The following is an 18,654-nucleotide window of genomic DNA, read 5'->3' as shown; positions in this document are numbered from 1 at the left end:
GTCTTTGCAGATGTCATATACAGGAGATTAACACAAGTACACCTAACTCTGTGTGTGTGTGTGTGTGTGTGTGTGTGTGTGTGTGTGTACCTTCCACAGCTGCTGCATGTCTGTATTGAAGGTTGGGGTAACTGGCGCTGGTCAGAGCCCTTCAGTATTGATAATGTGGGGGCAATGCTCAGATGCATCCACAGGAAGAGCCAAATTGCTTCACTCATTATTAAAATCCAGCAGCTCAGCGGAGTGCAGAAGCAGGTAGAGTACTCTTATACAATCCATTGCATAAAACACCATTGTTTGGCAAGTTAATGTACCGCTATCTTGCTAGATAACTTGCTTGTTATTGCATTTATAATACTATTCCTCATAGGCATTTGTACTGGGGAACCCAAAATGTCGGTCTTCATTCTGTCCTTCTAAAGAAATCAAAGCCCCATTCACACTTGGTATTAACATCCGTCTCTGATCAGTGAGTGATTTACAATTACACCTGGCTCACCTTTCCATGAATCTCTGATTATTACTTTCATTACTGTGGTTCAATCAATTAAAAAGATTAATTCACATTAAAATATCACCTCCACAAGATTTTTACTGAATGTCACAGAATTATGTCAGGCTACTGATAATTTAGTTCTGATGCAGTAATATATATATATATATATATATATATATATATATATATATATATATATATGCTCATTAATATATAAATTAATTTAAATATAAACATTTTTATTACTAAAGAAATAAAAAGTATTACACCCAAACTGGGCTGGCTGTTCAGTAGATATGTTCCTTACTCAAGTTACTCGAATCATTACTCAAAGTTAAAGAACTTTGTTGTGCACATCAGGATGCATTAGTGTTCACATTACTAATATTACCATATGCATCTTTGTATGATGGCTTGAGTGATTGGATTTTTTTCTAAGATGCAATTGAGGGCAGTTTCACCGGTACTTGTCACTTTACATTGCATCGGACACAGGATTACTAACTAATAATTAGAACTAAACTACAACTAATAATGCATTTAAACGTGACTGTCATGACTTTAGTGTCACATCTTGCACCGTCTTAAAAAATCTATCTTAAAGGATAATCTGAGCTAATAATTTAACATTACTAGATGTTACTAAGCTAAGTACCAAGCTTGCTGTCTGTATTATTAACTGCAGAGTACAAAATATGTTATGTACTTGCTAGTCCAAAAAGTAAATTGTTTATCTACATTTATGGAAAAGGATAACATCAAGAAATGGCTGATATTGTATATTTAGTTAGCTAAGTACAACCCCAATTCCAAAAAAAGTCGGGACGCTGTATAAAATGTAAATAAAAACAGAATGCAATGATTTGCAAATCTCATGAACCCATATGTTATTTACAATAGAACATAGAAAACATCAAATGTTTAAACTGAGTAAATGTACCATTTTAAGAAAAAAAAAAAAAAGGTAATTTTGAATTTCATGGCTGCAACATGTCTCAAAAAAGTTGGGACGGGGCAACAAAAGGCTGGAAAAGTAAGTGTTACTAAAAAGAAACAGCTGGAGGTTAAATGGCAACAGGTCAGTAACATGATTGAGTATAAAAAGAGTATCTGAGAGAGGCAGAGTCTTTCAGAAGTAAAGAGGTCACCAATCGGCGAAAATCTGCATCTACAATACGTGGAACAATTTCAGAAGAATGTTCCCCAATGTAAAGTTGCGAAGACTGTGAATATCACATCATCTACAGTACACAATATCAAAAGATGCAGAAAATCTGGAGAAATCTCTGTGCTCAAGGGACAAGGGTGCAAATCAATATTGCATGCCTGTGATCTTCGGCCTTCAGTTGCCACTGCATTAAATATCAGGCATTATTCTGTAATGGAAATAACTGCAAAGGCTCAGAAACACCTCCAGATCTCATTGTCTGTGAACACAGTTCGCTGTGCCATCCAGAAATGCTGGTTAAAGCTCTATCATGCAAAGAAGAAGGTATATGTGAACATGATCTAGAAATGCCATTGTCTTCTCTGGGCCAAAGCTCATTTAAAATGCACTGAGGCAAAGTGGAAAACGGTTCCGTGGTCAGACGAATCGAAATTTGAAATTCCATGTATGCCGCGTCCTCTAAACTAAAGAGGTCCTAAGAGGAGAGGGACCATCCTGCTTTTCATCAGGGTTTAGTTCAAAAACCTGCATCTCTGATGGTATGGGGGTGCATTAGTGCCTATGGAATGGGCAGTTTGCACATCTGGAAAGGCACAATCAATGCTGAAAGGTTCCGTCCCATCTTTACTGAAGTTATGTGTAATAAAGCAGAATGACACAGGGAAAACAGTAAGCATATTGTTAAGCAAATATATCATTGATAACAGATACCTATGTCCAGAGGTGTGTGATTCTTCGCCAATTGGTGAGGGGAAAAATTCTCAACTTGCCAGCATTTTCTGCTCGACAGTGTATTGTTCACCTGGACTCTACACCTATACTAACATACATTTACACAAAATAATATTTCAGTCCTTCTCGTGTGAATTTCTTCCTAATCTTGCCTGCTGCTCCCAGGCAAATACCTTCTTCTGCCTTTTGTGATTCTGCACCACGTAGAAGGGCTCGGCGGGAGTTAGGGGAGAGGTTTCTAGCACATCACCCTGATCCCTTATCTGTTTCCCCTTCTTGTATTCGGCAGAGTGCTTAAGATCTTCTGTGTCTTAGTTGGCACATTAGTCTCTAGTCTTTCTTCTTCTGCCCTATTCGTGATAACCTCTATGATTTTCCACATGGGAGCATTTGGGGAAAACCACTCTAACTCTCTCACCCGAAGACCATACGATACCTCTTGCATCAGAAGATACCAAGCATGGGTGATCCAAACCTAGATCTCCTCGCAGTTCACAGGTCTATATGTCCATTTGTCCCTTGCAGTTACCCATTTTCGGTCCATGGTGATGTAATATGCAGAAAAGGGGATGGGGTGCTTCAAATGAGTTGGTGTCCACTCTCCCAATTCATCAGTCAGGATGTTTATCCTTTCGTATCTAGTGTCCATTCTGCTGCCCAGGACAGTCTTTCTGTCTATTTAGAGTTAGAGACAGAGGCACACCATTGCATATGCTTCTATAATATCTTGTTGTTTTTTCTATTCTTGTTATATATATATATATATATATATATATATATATATATATATATATATATATATATATATATATGGTAACTCAATATTGATCCTCTTCCCTTTTTTTCTTTTTTTTTTTAGTAGTGTTCTCTCTGATATCACTGTTGTTTCCCAAATACTATATACATTTTCTATTTTACACCATATACATTACAGGGACTCCTTTAGTCGGAATGGACCATTTTGGGGGACGTTGTATTCTTCTGGACCACATCCTTTCATCTCACTGTACTCTGGTTGATCACTTTCCCTCACTTTCTCCGTATCCCTCATAGCAGTATGGGAAGCGTATGCTAGGTGCTACTTGCACATTATCTGGTGTCTTGGGGACTACTGGTCGCATTAATATATTAGCCACACTTTACAGTGGAGGAAATAAGTATTGAACGCATAAACATTTTTTTCAGAAATATATTTCCAATTAGGCTATTCACATGAAATTTTCACTAGACATTGGTATTAACTCAAGAAATCCACACAGATAAAGAGATCCAAACATTAAAGTCCATAAATAAAGTTATGTGTAATAAAGAGGAATGACACAGGAAAAATGTATTGAACATGCTAACTGAAATTTATGTAATACTTAATGCAGAAGCCTTTGTTTGTAATGACAGATTCAAGCTGCTTCCTGTTCGAAGAAATTAATTGGCCGCAGTATTCAAGTGTGATTTTGACCCATTCTTATAAACATATTGTCTTTAAATCTTGTTCAGTTGGATTCAAGTCAGGTGATTGCCTGGGCCATTCTAACGCCTTGATTTTTTTTTTTTCTCTGAAACCAACTGAGAGCTTCCTTTGCTGTATGCTTTGGATCGTTGTCCTGCTGGAAGGTCCACCCATGTCTCATCTTCATCATCCTGGTGGATGGCAGCAGATTCTTCTCAAGAATCTTCCAGTAAAGGGCTCCATTCCTCATTCCTTCAATTATATGTAGTCTGCCAGTACCATGCGATGAAAAACAGCCCCGCACCATGATGCTTCCACCTCCAAACTTCACTTTTGGTATAGTGTTTTTAGGGTGATGTGCAGTGCCATTTCTTCTCCAAACATGGTGTGTGGTATGACAGCCAAAAAGTTAACTTTTGCTCTCGTCTGACAAATCAACACTCTCCCAATATTTCATAAGCTTGTCCAAATGAGTTGTAGCAAACTTTAAACGTGCTTCGACATGCCTTTTCTTTAGTAGTGGAGTATTGCGGGGTGAGCGTGAGCAGTAGAGTGCATTGCCTATTGTTTTCTCTGTGACGATGGCACCTGCTGCCTCCAAGTGTTTCTGGAGCACTTTCTGAGTGGTCCTTGGCTCTTGGGCTTCTCTTCTGACTATTCTTCTGACTCCCTGGTCAGAAATCTTTCGAGGAGCTCCTGTGCGTGGCCAGTTGATGACGGAATGATGTTTACACTTGCAGATAATGACCCCAATGGTGCTTACTGGAGGATTCAGAAGTTTTGAAATATGTCTGTATCGGAGTCCATCAATATGTTTCGCAACAATAAGGTTGCGAAGGTCTTCGCAGAGCTCTTTGCTTTTACCCATCATGAGATGTTTCTTGTGTGACACCTTGGTAATGATAAGCCTTTTTATACACCATCAATTTACTAACCCAGCTGATATTAATTTGCACAGATAGGAAGTAAAATTACTTACGGATTTCAGCTGGTTCCTTGCCTTACCTTGCCTTGGAGAACTGCTTTTTCTTAGTGTGTTCAATACTTTTTTCCTGTGTCATTCCACTTTATTACACACAACTTTATTTATGGACTTTTCTTTATATTTCTGGATTTCTTGAGTAAATACTGATGTCTGGTGAAAATTTCATATGAATAGCCTCATTGGAAATATATGTACTGAAAAAAAATGTTGATGCGTTCAATACTTATTTCCCCTACTGTATATTATTACTGGGATAGAAGTCGATGCATCTGGTGTGCAGTAACACTGAAGGGATGTTGTCTGTGTAGTCAAGGGAAATGATGCCTCGATACATGGTACACATGCATTTCTCTACACAGAAGACATATTGCCTCATTGTGAGGCACAAGCAATAATCTAGTAACACAAGCAGTGGGACTAAAGCACTTTAACCTTTAAACACTGTTACTGGTTACCAAAACCCATTCTTTTAACATATCTGTCTTTCTCCCTCAGATTATTATCTGTGGAAGGCAGGTGATCTGTAGCTACTTGAGTGATGTGATCGAGGTGCAGTTGGTACAGCGCTGTGTTGGGCTGGAGGGTCAGGTGCAGATGCGAAAGCTGCAGTCTTCTGTTGATCCAGGGAGCAAGTTACCGTCATATGTGCTGGAGGACTCTGAGGTGACTGGTCTCTGTGTGCGTCAAAAAAAAGACCAGGAGTGGTCCCAGGATATATTTCTTGAACATACTCATGGAAACAACAGCTGTGTGCTTCAGGTATGGAATAGTGTGATGATGGATTGATAGTCTATCTGTCAAAAATGATAGTTTGAGCACTAATGGGGAATGGGCATGTTTTCTATTCTAAAAGTGTTTTATCCATTACCTTTGGTTTTTTTTTTTTTTTTTTTTTTTTTGCCCTAATCTGTTCTTTATGACAATTAATGACAAAGTATGATGAGAATATACACTCATTGTGCACTTAATTACACCTACACATTCATGCAATTACTGTATCTAATCACCAAATCATGTGGCAGCAGTGCAATCACTGACGTATTACTGGATAGCTTATAGAATTCTAAACTGCCAGCAGTAGGTGAAGCCACCGGAAGTGCTCCGGTGGCCATTTTACTACCGACAGAGGGCACCGACCGCCAACAGCTGAAAACTGTCAAGATGACCCGATGTGCTGCAAAACAACGTTTGCTGAAGGATGTGGCAGAAGTGCCCACAGGTTGTATTTTAAACTGACAATGTACCTATTAAATATAGGTACATGGGTAGGGAAGTACATTCCGTCGGTGGAATGGAAAACTACTTAACAAAACATGTGTAAATTACATTTTTTGGCTACTGGTAAAAAGAGTTAAGCACAAATGAATCCTCTGAGAATTAACGCAAGATCACATTAAATTCATCAGTTGTATCACAGGTGTTGATCTGTGAGTAGATGTCCAACTTGACCAAAAGCTAACTTGGTGAGCTATACTGTTAATCATTGTGGTTATATTCCTAAGCTAGCATTAGCTACATAGCTAATATTCATTTAAGAAAATAACCACAATAAATGTTAAACATAAAAAAAAAAGTTAACCGCATAATTATATATTCAGAATAAACACTTTAAAGCCTGCAAAACATATGTTTGAAAATGTCTACTGATATCTTACCTCAGTTTCTTAAACTTGTTTTTATTGAGAACATGTGCGCCGCTGAAAGTAATGCTGCAATAAAGAGTAAAATAACATGCTCGCACTTTCAGTAAGCAGGGGGGAAAATGTCCAAACAAATAACTAAGCACGTGTATATAAAGATTTCATTGTGATGCTGTATATGCAGACTTCTCTCTTTTTTTTTTTTAAACATGACTGGATGGGTAAAAATGACCAAAAACAGGTGACTTTTTTGACTATATAGTACACAGTTTTCGAAAGGAAATTATTTACAATCACTCTATCTGGTGTCGCACCGATTCTCAAGGTTTTTTTGTCATATCGTCTCAGGGAGTTTTTCCTTGCTACTGGAGGTTGGAGATAAATTCTGCAGATTTGAAGAGCCCTGTGATAAATCATGCTTCACTGTTGCCAATGTCAAATATAGTAACATTGGCATTATACCTCATTGACAAGCATAAGCTGTTGTATTTCAATCATAAACATAATTACTGTAAAATACTGTTAATTTTTATTATTTGTTATGCTTATATTAAATCTGTTCATTTCTCAAAATGCATGGATAAATTAGGCTTTTCCCCAGATTTGTACTAGCCCTAGCTCTGTAACCAGTGGAACCTCAAACAAAAATTTTTTTTACAGCAGAATGGTACTATAGGGGACTTACGTCTGTGAAAATGTTATGTTCACAGCTGGTCCCTCACCAGAGATGGTCAGCCTGAAATTGAGGAGAATTTAAAATAAATAAATAAATAAGAGAAGTCTCAAATCTGAAATGTTCTGAATGCACACTATACCTACCTAGGTACCCTCTAAAAAAAAAAAAGAAGACTGAGACTCAACCCCTCCCCATTATAAATTGACCTTAAAAGTAGACCTGTGAGCAATCCTGAACATTACATTTCGGCTTAAGTTCTAAGTCTAAAACTGGGTTCACACTGTACAGTTTGGGCCACTATTTGGTGGTCTGAGACAAATTTTGAGAATCCTAAAAGATTCCTATAATCCTAGGCCTAAATCTGTAGTCTTAGAATGTTAGTTTGACATGTTCCACGAGAGCCCATTAATGGGCGTTGTGATCAAATTTTTCCTCCAATTAAATTATGGCAGTGTCAAAAGAGATCCTACAGTGTAACATGACTTACAGCAGGGATCATGTTCATACAGTCTGACAAGCAGCAGTCACAAAGGACTATTAAAAATCGCACAGTGTGCACCCAGCTTTAGGAACGTTACATTATTTACTTTATTACTTTCTTTTTTGAGTGATTACCTTTATGTATTGACATTGCAAAACCACAATTTTTTCCATTTATTATTATTTTTTACTTAGTTTAACTACAAGGGCCATCTTTATGTCATGGCACACAACAAATTTTGGTTATACATCTGTTTACAGAAACCTCAATATCTGGGCACAAGATGTTCCTAACTCCTTGAAACAAAAAATATCTATGGCACATTACAAGTTATATGAACATATATAAACATTTTGCAAATTCTTGTTCCTAACAGACAGTTCTGACAGTTTTGTATATAGATTAAACCACATTTAGAGAATCTGAATACCAATCTGGACAACCAATCTCGAAAACAGTCCCATTATTGCCCTGTTCCTCCCTAGGCTTTGAAAGAAAACAACCATTATCTTGGCACTCAGCACAAAAAGGCAGCAATGTTTGGGGATCAACATTATGGCATCCCAATTTTGGAACAAAGCTCCGTCTTTACAGCTGAGGCTTGGGCCCTTCTCCTAGTCCTGAAAAATATAGAGAAGGGCCAAGAGCAGAACTTCCTAATTGCCACTGACACAAAATCTTGCCTCCAAGTGCTCAGACTGACCACCCTATAATCGTCAACATTTTATCGAAAATAGATTTTACAGAAGGAAAACTTCAACATCCTCTTCTGCAAGGTCCTAGGATACATTGGTTTGGCTGGCAATGAGAGAGCAGACACGGCTGCAAAGGAGGTCATCAACCTGGAACTCTCTGACTGTCAAATACCACCCTCTGACCTCAGACCATTAATAAGTTCATATATCTCTAACAAATGGCAGACAGAATGAGGCAAATGCAACAATAATAAATTGTATGAAATAAACCACAGAATAAAAAGAAGATCCTATCCTAACTTTAAGTCCAGGCCGTGCAAATTCACAAAAACAGTGTGTTGTTAACTGTAAAAATATGAAGTTGTTAGGAGTCTGTCGTCAGCTTTGGAGGACAGTTTACCTAAGGTCTGACAATATACCCAAAAAGGCCTGGCATGTGCATAAAGTGAGAAGAATAAAAGGACTATTAATGTTCGTATTTTATAGTTAAATAAAATATAATTTATTCACCATGTGACTTTGTTTAAAGGTCCTTCCTTGTGTGTGCATGTGCACAAGAAGGTATCCAGGTGTTCAAGCGCCACACCTGGCAGTTCAGAGGGGTGAAATAGAAATCTGTCTATGGTGATTTAAAGGCATCAAAAGGCACGTCATACCATAGATATTCTAAAGATATAGGAAGGAGCCTCCCCTGGCGCACACTGGGCAACGTTCAGTATCATACTGCTGAGCGGCTAATCCTTCCACCACGAAGGTTCCACTATGAAGTGGAACCTCGACACGAAGAGAAGAGATAATTCAAGCAATATCAGTCTGTACTATATATCAATATATTCTCACATTTCTCACTATATATCAATATAGTACTGTAATAAAACTACCAAGTATGCACAAATTAAGAAATCGTTGCTTGGGTTCCCTTGGAAACTCACCAGAAGGATTTTTCATAATTCCAGAGAGGGGAAATTGTATGTTTAACACCCTTTGGTCTTCCCTGTGCAGTCTTTGTTTCTTAGTATTGTATAGCACAATCCTTTCATATGTTGTCTTTCTCATTGTAGGTACCCTCAACTACTGGGTCCTTGGTGTCTGTCTGTTGCACAATAATAACTCTGGAACCCAACTCTCATATGCAGCAGAGAGTGGTAAGTATATATCTATACATACACACTAGGGATATTACCAAATGTAAATACATTATTCAGAATGAACAGATAATGTGTTCTAACATGATACAAATATAAATAGGAGGTGTACTGTTCACCCCCCCCCCCTTTTTTTTGAGCAAGCAGTATATATAAAGCTTGAAGGACAGCGCCCACATTCATTCATGCCTTCTTTGTAACTACCTTGTCAGAGTTGCAGTGGTTTAAGTTAGGCTAGTTTATTCATATTTTGGGAGTGAGAACCTAAATTTGGTAGAGAATATTGCAGGCAGGCACCAAAAAAAATCACTGGATTAAAAAACTGTTGTGAATCTATAGTTGAGGCCAGTTATGAGCTCGAATGATGTAGTGGAGGTTGAGGAACTGTGATACTGCTGTTTTTCCCCCCCTGTTTTTTCCTAAACAGATACTGTTAGTCATATTGCATTGCACTCCTAATATAGATATAACCATACCCTCTAAACATAGGGTTTTATTTGTGTGTATTGACATGTGTTCCTCTCTGCAGGTGGTTTTCAGTCCTCTGTTTGTAATGCGGAGCCATCTCCCAGATGCTGTCTTTGTGCAGATAGAGAAGCGGAGTTTGGGGCAGAAGGAATGCCAGCTCATACAAGGTCAAGGGCAGGAGCAAGCTCTGTTCAACCTGGAGCCAAACATCACACATCACCTCACCTTTCAAGCCAGGTACATCACACACACACCTTCACTCACATAGGCCACTTAGACACTCCTCAACTTATTAAATTCACTTCTTTCATTCTTGTGTAGTTATATCCAGTCATACAAGGCTCCTGGCAACTTGAATGGGGATTAACCTGTACCCGTAGCACACTGATAACAAAATATTTACATTTACATTACATTTATTAATTTAGCAGACACTTTTATTCAAAGCGACTTACAAATGAGAAAAAACAAGCAAAGTGATACATCAAGCAGAGAACAATACAAGTAGTGCTACCATACAAGATCAATTAATTGAGTTCCAGAAGAAGCAAAGTGCGCAGAGTAGAGGTGTAAGTGCAATTTTTATTTATTTATTTATTTAATGAGTTGGTTAGGTGTTCACGGAAGAGGTGGGTCTTTAGCTGTTTTTTGAAGATGGTGAGAGATTCTGCGGTCCTGAGTAGGTACTACTAAGCGTCAGTCGCTAATCGATCGCAGATTGCGTGAGGGAACATAAGCCTTCAGGAGAGAGTTGAGGTAGGAGGGTGCTGTTCCAGACAAGGTCTTGTAGTGGAACATCGAGGCCTTGAATTTGATGTGGGCAGCTACAGGAAGCCAGTGGAGGGAGATGAAGAGGGATGTGACATGGGTTCTCTTGGGCTGGTTGAAGAAGAGGCGTGCTGCTGTGTTCTGAATCATCTGAAGGGGTTTGATGGAGCTGGCCGGGAGACCCGAGAGTAGTGAGTTGCAGTAGTCCAGTTTTGAGATAACAAGATCCTGGACTAGTATCTGTGTAGCCTGTTCGGTGAGGTAGGGTCTGATTTTCTTGATGATGTACAGGATGAACCTACAGGACCGTGCAGTTGTTGAGATGTGGTCTGTAAAGGTCAAGCTGTCATCAAGAATCACCCCAAGGTTCCTGGCCATCCTGTTTGGCTTGAGTGTGGTTGAGCTGAGCTGTACAGTGAGGTTGTGGTTGATTGAGGGACAGGCTGGGATGACGAGAACTCAGATTTTGCCAGGGTGAGCTTAAGGTGGTGTTCCCTCATCCAGACAGAGATGTCCGACAGGCAAGCAGAGATACGTGCAGAGACGGATGAATCATCAGACTGGAAGGACAAATAGAGCTGGGTGTCATCAGCATAGCAATGATATGAGAAGCCATGAGACTCAATCACCTGTCCTAGAGATGTAGTGTAGATAGAAAAGAGCAGTGGACCCAGAACTGACCCCTGTGGAACACAAGTTGTGAGTTGCTGAGTTTCAGAAATACCTTCCCTCCATGATACCTTGAAGGATCTGTCAGAGAGATAGGATTCCACCCAGCGCAGAACCGTTCCAGTGATGCCCAGGCTGGAGAGAGTTGACAGGATCTGATGGTTTACAGTGTCGAAAGCAGCAGAGAGGTTGAATAGGATGAGCACAGATGATCTAGAGGTTGCTCTTGCTAGTCATAAGGCTTCAGTGACGGAAAGCAGAGCAGTCTCTGTGGAGTGATTGCTCTTGAAGCCAGACTGCTTGGTGTCCAGGAGGTTGTTCTGTGTGATAAAATTGGAGAGTTGATTAAAAACGGCTCTTTCAAGAGTTTTGGAAAGAAAAGGGAGGAGAGAAACAGGTCTGTAGTTGTCAACTACAGCAGTGTTAAGTGATGTTTTTTTTAAGCAGTGGGGTAACCCGGGCCTGCATAAATGAGGTAGGGTATGTGCCAGTAGAGAGGGATGTGTTAAAGATGTGTGTGAGTGCAGGTAATAGTGTGGGAGAGATGGACTGAAGAAGGTGAGAAGGGATGGGGTCAACAGGAGTGGTTGTGGGACAGCTAGAGAGGAGGAGTTTAGAGACATCAGTTTCTGAGTGGGGAGAGAAGGAAATCAGTTGGGAGTTACATGGAGGAGGAGCCGGTCTATGCATGTCTGGGGTTGAGAACTGGTTCCTGATTGATGTAACCTTGTTGGAAAAGAAAGTGGCAAAGTCATCTGCAGTGAGAGAGGTAGGGGAAGGGGGAGGAGGGGGACGGAGAAGAGAGGAAAAGGTTTTGAAGAGAGTGCGGGTGTTGGGAGAACTGCCAATCTTCTCTTGGTAGTATGTGGCTTTAGCAGTGGAGATGCTATTGGAAAAAGATGAGAGAAGTGTCTGGTAATTGGTTAGGTCAGTTGGGTTGTCAGATTTACGCCATTTCCTTTCAGATGCTCTTAGTTTGTTACGCAGTGCTTCTGAGAGCCAAGGGCTAGAGGGTGATGTGCGAGCAGGTCTGGAGGTTAGGGGGCAGATGCTGTGAAGAGAAGATGTTAGGGTGGAACCTAGCATGTCAGTTGCAGTGTTTAAGTCAAGTGAGGAGAGGTGGCTATGAGAGGGAAGTAAGGTTGTGACAACAGAGGAGAAATGTAAGGGGGAAAGGGAGCGAAGATTGCGACGAAAAGAGATAGAGGGTGGAGATAGGGAAGGGGGTGAGGAGAGAGAAATAGAGAACTGGATAAAGAAATGGTCAGAGGTGTGGAGAGGAGTAATGAGAAGATTGTGTGTGGTGCAATTACGTGTGAGGATGAGGTCGAGCTGTTTGCTGGCTTTTTGGGTTGCTGGTGTAGTGAACTGCTTGAGGTTCATTACACTCTATCTTTCAAACTCTTATTTGAATTCATACAAAATAGCATAATTGCACAATTTCTATAGCATAGTTATAATCTTTGATAGTGTTGTTAATGTTTTCCCAGAAATAGATTACAAATGTAAAGGTAGGTCTGTATTGATGGTCTGTATTCTCAGGATAATATTTAATCAGGTTAAGATCATTCTACCTGAGATAAATAAAGAGATGGCAAGAGAGTAATTGAGGACTCAAAGTCCATAAATTTAAAATTTAGCATATTTTAATTATAGAGATGAGGATGCGAAATACAGTCCCCTCTGAGAGTACTGGAGCTACCACAAACGGCCAGTGCCAGCAGTGAAAAAACACCCTGATATTTCTGGTGTTATTACACAGTGTTATTGCACATTATTTCATGAATTGACACATTAAGATTATCAGTCGCAATATCAAAACATTCAGTAAAAGTATTTAGTTGACTTAAAACCAATTACATACATTAACTTGCACAGAAAATCTCGTCATGTCCCGAGGTCTGCTTCCCATGATTCCTTGCATGGACTATGGTGCGACTTCCATTTACTTGTTATTATCCACTGATGAAGTTAGCGTTTATGCTAAAGGTATTATTCGTTTGCCGTTAAGATAAATAAATAATGCACAATCATTTCAGAAGCTCAGGCTTGATAATGTGATCTCTCCCTGCCTTCATTTACTGAGGAATGAGAGGAAAATGTGAAGATGTGACCTCAGAGAACCTACTGTAACATGTTTAGCTACTTCACTTAATCGGTTGCTTCCGGCATTTAATGTAAATGTTATCAGTATGTAGTACAAAAACACACATACATACAAATAAACAAACAATTGGTTTGTACTGTATATTTATTTTATCAGTTGGGGAAATACAAGTACACTATAAAAATACGTGTTTACAAGTACTGCAAATAAACATTTAAGCCAAAGACACTAAATATGTGTTTGTGTTTTAATGCCTAAAATAAAAGAAGTCATTCTGTACTTACAGGCTATTTCTTTACACTGAAAGCTTCAGAAACATCAGTTTAACTCTCTAGGACTTGTCATCTCTTTGCCGATGGCATCCCATAGCCTCGCCGTGGCAACTAAGTGAAATAATCACACATGCAGAGTTCTTTAAGTTTAGATTCTTCTGCTGTGTGTCCTCTTTTGTAGATGATGAAATGCTAATGTTCATAACACTACTGTTTCAGCCAATGGTTTAGCTTGGCCTGATTGTTAGCACAGCAGCGAACAGTACAAGTTCTCTCAGAACTCTGCAATGACATTTTCACAATCTACACAGTTATACTACAACGTGTATTAAAAACTAACAAGGACAAAAAAAAAAACCAAGATAAACAATATTAATTTAACAAAAGCACTGCGAAACACACTCTGTAAATTGGCAGACACAATGTTCCTGTAAACTTCTGAATTCAATCTGCTGTGGCCATCATAATACCTCCACCATGTTTCACATATGAGCTTGTATGTTTTTTGTATGTTTTGGGTCATGAGCAGATCCTTTCTTTCTCCACACTTTGGTAAGGGTTAACCTTGGTTCCAGAAATTTTGTGGTTCATCTCTCTCTGTATTTCTTTCTTTGTAAACTCCAATCTGGCTTTCCAATTCCTACTGCTGAATGATTTGCATCTTGTGGTATGGCCTCTTTATTTCTGTCTTTTTGAATGGTGGATTGTGATACCTTCACTCCTGCCCTCTGGAAGTTGTTGATGGTTTGGGGGCTTTTCTTCACAGCTCTCGCAATGTTTCTCTCATCAGCTGCTGTTGTTTTCCTTGGCCGACCCATTCGGTGTCTGTTGCTCAATACATCAGTGGTTTCTTTCTTTTTCACGACATTTAAAATTGTTGTAGTGGTTATGTCCAATGTTTGTGCAATGCCTCTGATTGATTTTCCTTCTTTTCTCAGCTTCAAAATGACTGGCTTTTGTCCCCTATACAGCTCTCTGATCTTCATGTCGGCTTATTCTTTTTAATAGAAAATGCAGTCTTCATAGGTGAAACTGTGATGATGTATCTGATACAAAATAAAATGTGCTATGTTTTATGTCATTTAACACATCCACATATAAATGCCAGGAAATAAAAGCTAAAATTCTAAATTCTATTCTCACATTCATCTTTTGATCTTAAAGCCAAATGTCTTCAGTCAGCAGCAAAAACAAATGAATTGGCCTTGCCATTACAATAGTTTCAGAGGGGACTGTATTGAGGTTCAATGGTTTTGACAACAAATCTCTAGTGAGAAAATTAGCAAGAATTAAACAAATGCACTCCTGAAACCTCATGTGCCACCATTTGCTTGTTTAATTAAATATTTTCAATAAAATTTTATTTTTATAGCGCTTTTTAAAACGGTCATTGTCTCAAAGCAGCTTTACAGAAATATATAAACATGGGATACAGATTTTAAATTTGTGAATTTATCCCAATTGGGATAAATTCACACATTTAAAATCTGTATTACTGTATTACATTACCGTCGCGGTGGCAAGGAAAACTCCCTAAGATGTTAATAGGAAGAAACCTTGAGAGGAACCAGACTCAGAAGGGAACACATCCTCATCTGGGTAACAACGGATAGTGTGAAAGTAAATTAAAGTTCCTTATGGTTTTATATGAAGTCTGTTGGTTGAACTAGTCCACTGTTCAGAAGAGACCCGAGTGCAAAACTGCATGTGGTAATTGCAGTTCCAGGATCATAATAGCAACCGTAGTCCCAGCAATCACAGTGCGAATGTCCATGTGGAATTGGAGTTGATGAGAGCTCCATACAGAGGTAGGGCATCCGAATGTATCATGCAGGTTCGGAGAGCAGAAAGGATCAGGATCACTAGCATCTCCATAAAATCGTGTGTGGCTCGACAGAAGGAGAGATGGAGGCAAAAGTGTGTTTACTTTTGCTGCAGTGAATTATTTGGGGAAAAGCTAGAAGCAGGGAAATTCACTTCTATAGTCTTCTTGTACACAAATGGTAAATCATGATGATGAAAATGTTTTATATAAAATTCAAACTAACACATGTCTGGGTGTACAGAATCAAAATAAAATAAATAAATATAAAGCTGTCCACAAGTTTACCCACAAGGCTTAACTGTTTAAAGAAATGAAATAGCTAAGTTATTATTTGTTTAATTGTAGCTAATTTCCTGACCAATGATTTGTTGTTAAGACCATTAAAAGCTTAATATTTGGCCATTTTGTTCTTGGTGCCCTTTTTTTTTTTTTTTTTTTTTTTTTTTTTTTTGGCCTAAGGAGTGTACTGCTGTATCTGAGCATCCTTAGCAGGAAACACACCCATAGTGGCCTATGTATTTGTTTTGCAAGCGAAATAATGTACATCATATCACAAAGTGACTAGCATTCTCAATTAATCTATATTCACAATGATGAATTGTGTAGTCTGATACTAAGGAGCTTTTTCCCAGTTCACCATAAAACTGAATACTGCAATGTGTGCATAGTGGGTGGACATATTTTGGGTGGCCTGCTTCTTGGTGGGCACACACACAAGGGAATCGTCCAGATATGGCATTATCCTTATGCTTCTTGCAGTCACTGGTTATGGGGTCTACTGCATGCATCTTGTGAATATCTTTGGTGCTTGAGAGAGGCCAAAGAATAGACCTTTTGAATTGGAATGTCTGCCCTTGGAAGGCAAACCTAAGAAGATATCTGTGTTCTGGAGCAATGGGAACGTGAAAAAAAAACATGAAATAATGCATCACCCAGATCCACTGTTGTGAATCAATCTTGTCATTGCACAGCAGAAAGAAAGTCTGACAGTACAGTTGGTTGGGTCTTTGGCAGGTTCCATAGGGTTGTCCAACTATGCTAACCATACCCGATGGAGGCCAAGAACCAGCTTGGTGTAGAGCCACCCTGCATCCTGGCCCAAGTGTTTCAATCAGTTCCATCACAGAGGCCCAACTGCTGCTGACTGGAGTGCCCAATCCAGTGTAAGCAACAAAATTGCCTGGGAGATTCCTGTATGTGCCATGGCATCAGCTGTTGGTGCTTGGGCCGCATACAGTGTTGTGAAAAAGTATTTCTTCTGTGATTTCTGCTGTTTTTGTGTATATCAGGTACTAAATAGTTTTAGGTCTTCAAAATAAATACAACATAAAATAAATGCAAACACACAATACAGTTTTTATTTTTTATTGAAGCAAAAAAAGTTATCCAACACCTATGACCAATGTGAATAACTAACTGCCCCCTTAAACTTCAAATCAGTTTGTGCCACCTTTAGCAGCAATAACTGCAACCAAATGCTTCCAATAACTGGAGATCAGTCCTTCACTTACTTCTAGGGCTAGGATTTACTCTTATGCTTTGGATCATTGTCTTGCTGCATAATCCAGTTCTGCTTGAGTTTCAACTTACGGACTGAAGACCAGACATTCATCTTCAGGATTTTCAAGTTTTCAAAAATTCAAGTTTCCCTCAATTATTGCAAGTTGCCCAGGCCCTGAAGCAGCGAAGCATCCCCACACCATCACACTTCCACCACCATGCTTGAACATAGGTATAATGTTCTTTTGTAGAATTCTGTGTTTGGTGTACGCCAGATGTAACTGGACCCCTGTCTTTCAAACAGTTCCACTTTCGACTCATCAATCCACAGAACATTCTCCCAAAAGGTTTGAGGATCATCAAGATGTGTTTTAGCAAAATTCTGACAAGCCTTAATGTTAATGAGCCTTAATGTATGCCATTTTTGACCAGTGTCTTTCTGATAATGGAGTCATGAACAGTGACCTTTATTGATGCAAGAGAGGTCTGTAGTTCCTTTGATGTTGTACTTGGCTCTTTTGTGACTTCCTGGACGAGTAGTTGCTGTGCTCTTGGAGGACTTTTGGAAGGTTTTTCCATTTGGAGATAATGGCTCTCACTGTGATCCTTTGGAGCCCCAGAGCCTTTGAAATAGCTTTGTAACTCTTCCCAGACTGATGTCTTCCAATCATCATCTTCCTCATAATTTCTGGAATTTCTTTCAATTTTGGCATAGTTTGTTACTGGGTAAGACCTTTTAACCAACTTCATGCTGTTGAAAAGTTGTATTTAAGTGTTGATTTGATTGAACAGGACTGGCAGTAATCAGGTCTAGTCTAGCTGAACCCCATTATGAATGCAGTTTCATTGGTTTGGGCAATTAGTAACTACGGGGGCAAATACACTTTCACACAGGCCCAGTTGGTATTGGCTAATTATTTTGCTGCAATAAATAACATTCTCATTTAAAAACTCTTTGTGTTTACTCAGGTTGCCTTTGTTTTATGCTTAGTTTTGTGGTGCGTCAGATGGCAGGCGATATTAGAAATTAAACCAAGTGGTAAACAAACAGTTCATAGCTAACTGAAAAATGTACAAGTTGCAGAGGACCTCTGCACCTTTGGAGGACAGGTTACTTGTAGCTTTTACCGTAGTTACAAGCTTTAAGGCGGATAGCTCAAAAATATTCTTAAAGGCCAGACATGTATAATGCAAAAAGAATAAAGTGACAGATTGCCGTTGATGCCGTTGGTCAACGGTGTTTTATAGCAAAAGAAATCATATGGTCTCAACATTTTGTAGTTAGGCCTCGGCACAAGACGGTATCCATGTAATTAAATGCTGCTCTTTGTTTGGAAGAGTGAAAAGGAACTTTGCTTCTCTTTGAATTATGTGCACTTCATATAATACAAAATGTCATAATTTCAACATGAGAAGGGTGTACAGTATCTCACAAAAGTGAGTACACCCCTCACATTTTTGTTAATATTTGATTATACCTTTTCATGTGACAACACTGAAGAAATAACACTTTGCTGCAATGTAAAGTAGTGAGTGTACAGCTTATATAACAGGGTAAATTTGCTGTCCCCTCAGAATAA

General features: G+C 39.1%; 1 protein-coding gene across 8 annotated transcripts in view; it reads left to right on the top strand.

Annotated features, from left to right (window-relative positions):
• LOC108256205 (intermembrane lipid transfer protein VPS13B) overlaps window positions 1-18,654 on the top strand; it is a 267,316-nt gene that overhangs the window by 223,686 nt on the left and 24,976 nt on the right. For 7 of the 8 annotated variants that reach the window (XM_017452817.3, XM_017452822.3, XM_017452821.3 and 4 more), the window contains 4 exons: window positions 100-255; window positions 5,324-5,587; window positions 9,382-9,465; window positions 9,995-10,170. In XM_017452817.3, coding sequence (XP_017308306.2) covers window positions 100-255; window positions 5,324-5,587; window positions 9,382-9,465; window positions 9,995-10,170 — 680 coding nt within the window. Of the gene's footprint in view, window positions 1-99; window positions 256-370; window positions 568-5,323; window positions 5,588-9,381; window positions 9,466-9,994; window positions 10,171-18,654 lie in introns of those variants that run through there. The other variant, XM_053674897.1, reaches the window with a different exon arrangement.

Source organism: Ictalurus punctatus, chromosome 23 (assembly GCF_001660625.3).
Source record: "Ictalurus punctatus breed USDA103 chromosome 23, Coco_2.0, whole genome shotgun sequence".
NCBI lineage: Eukaryota > Metazoa > Chordata > Actinopteri > Siluriformes > Ictaluridae > Ictalurus > Ictalurus punctatus.
Note: the sequence above shows the minus strand (reverse complement) of the source record. Positions and strands in the feature narration are given on the sequence as shown.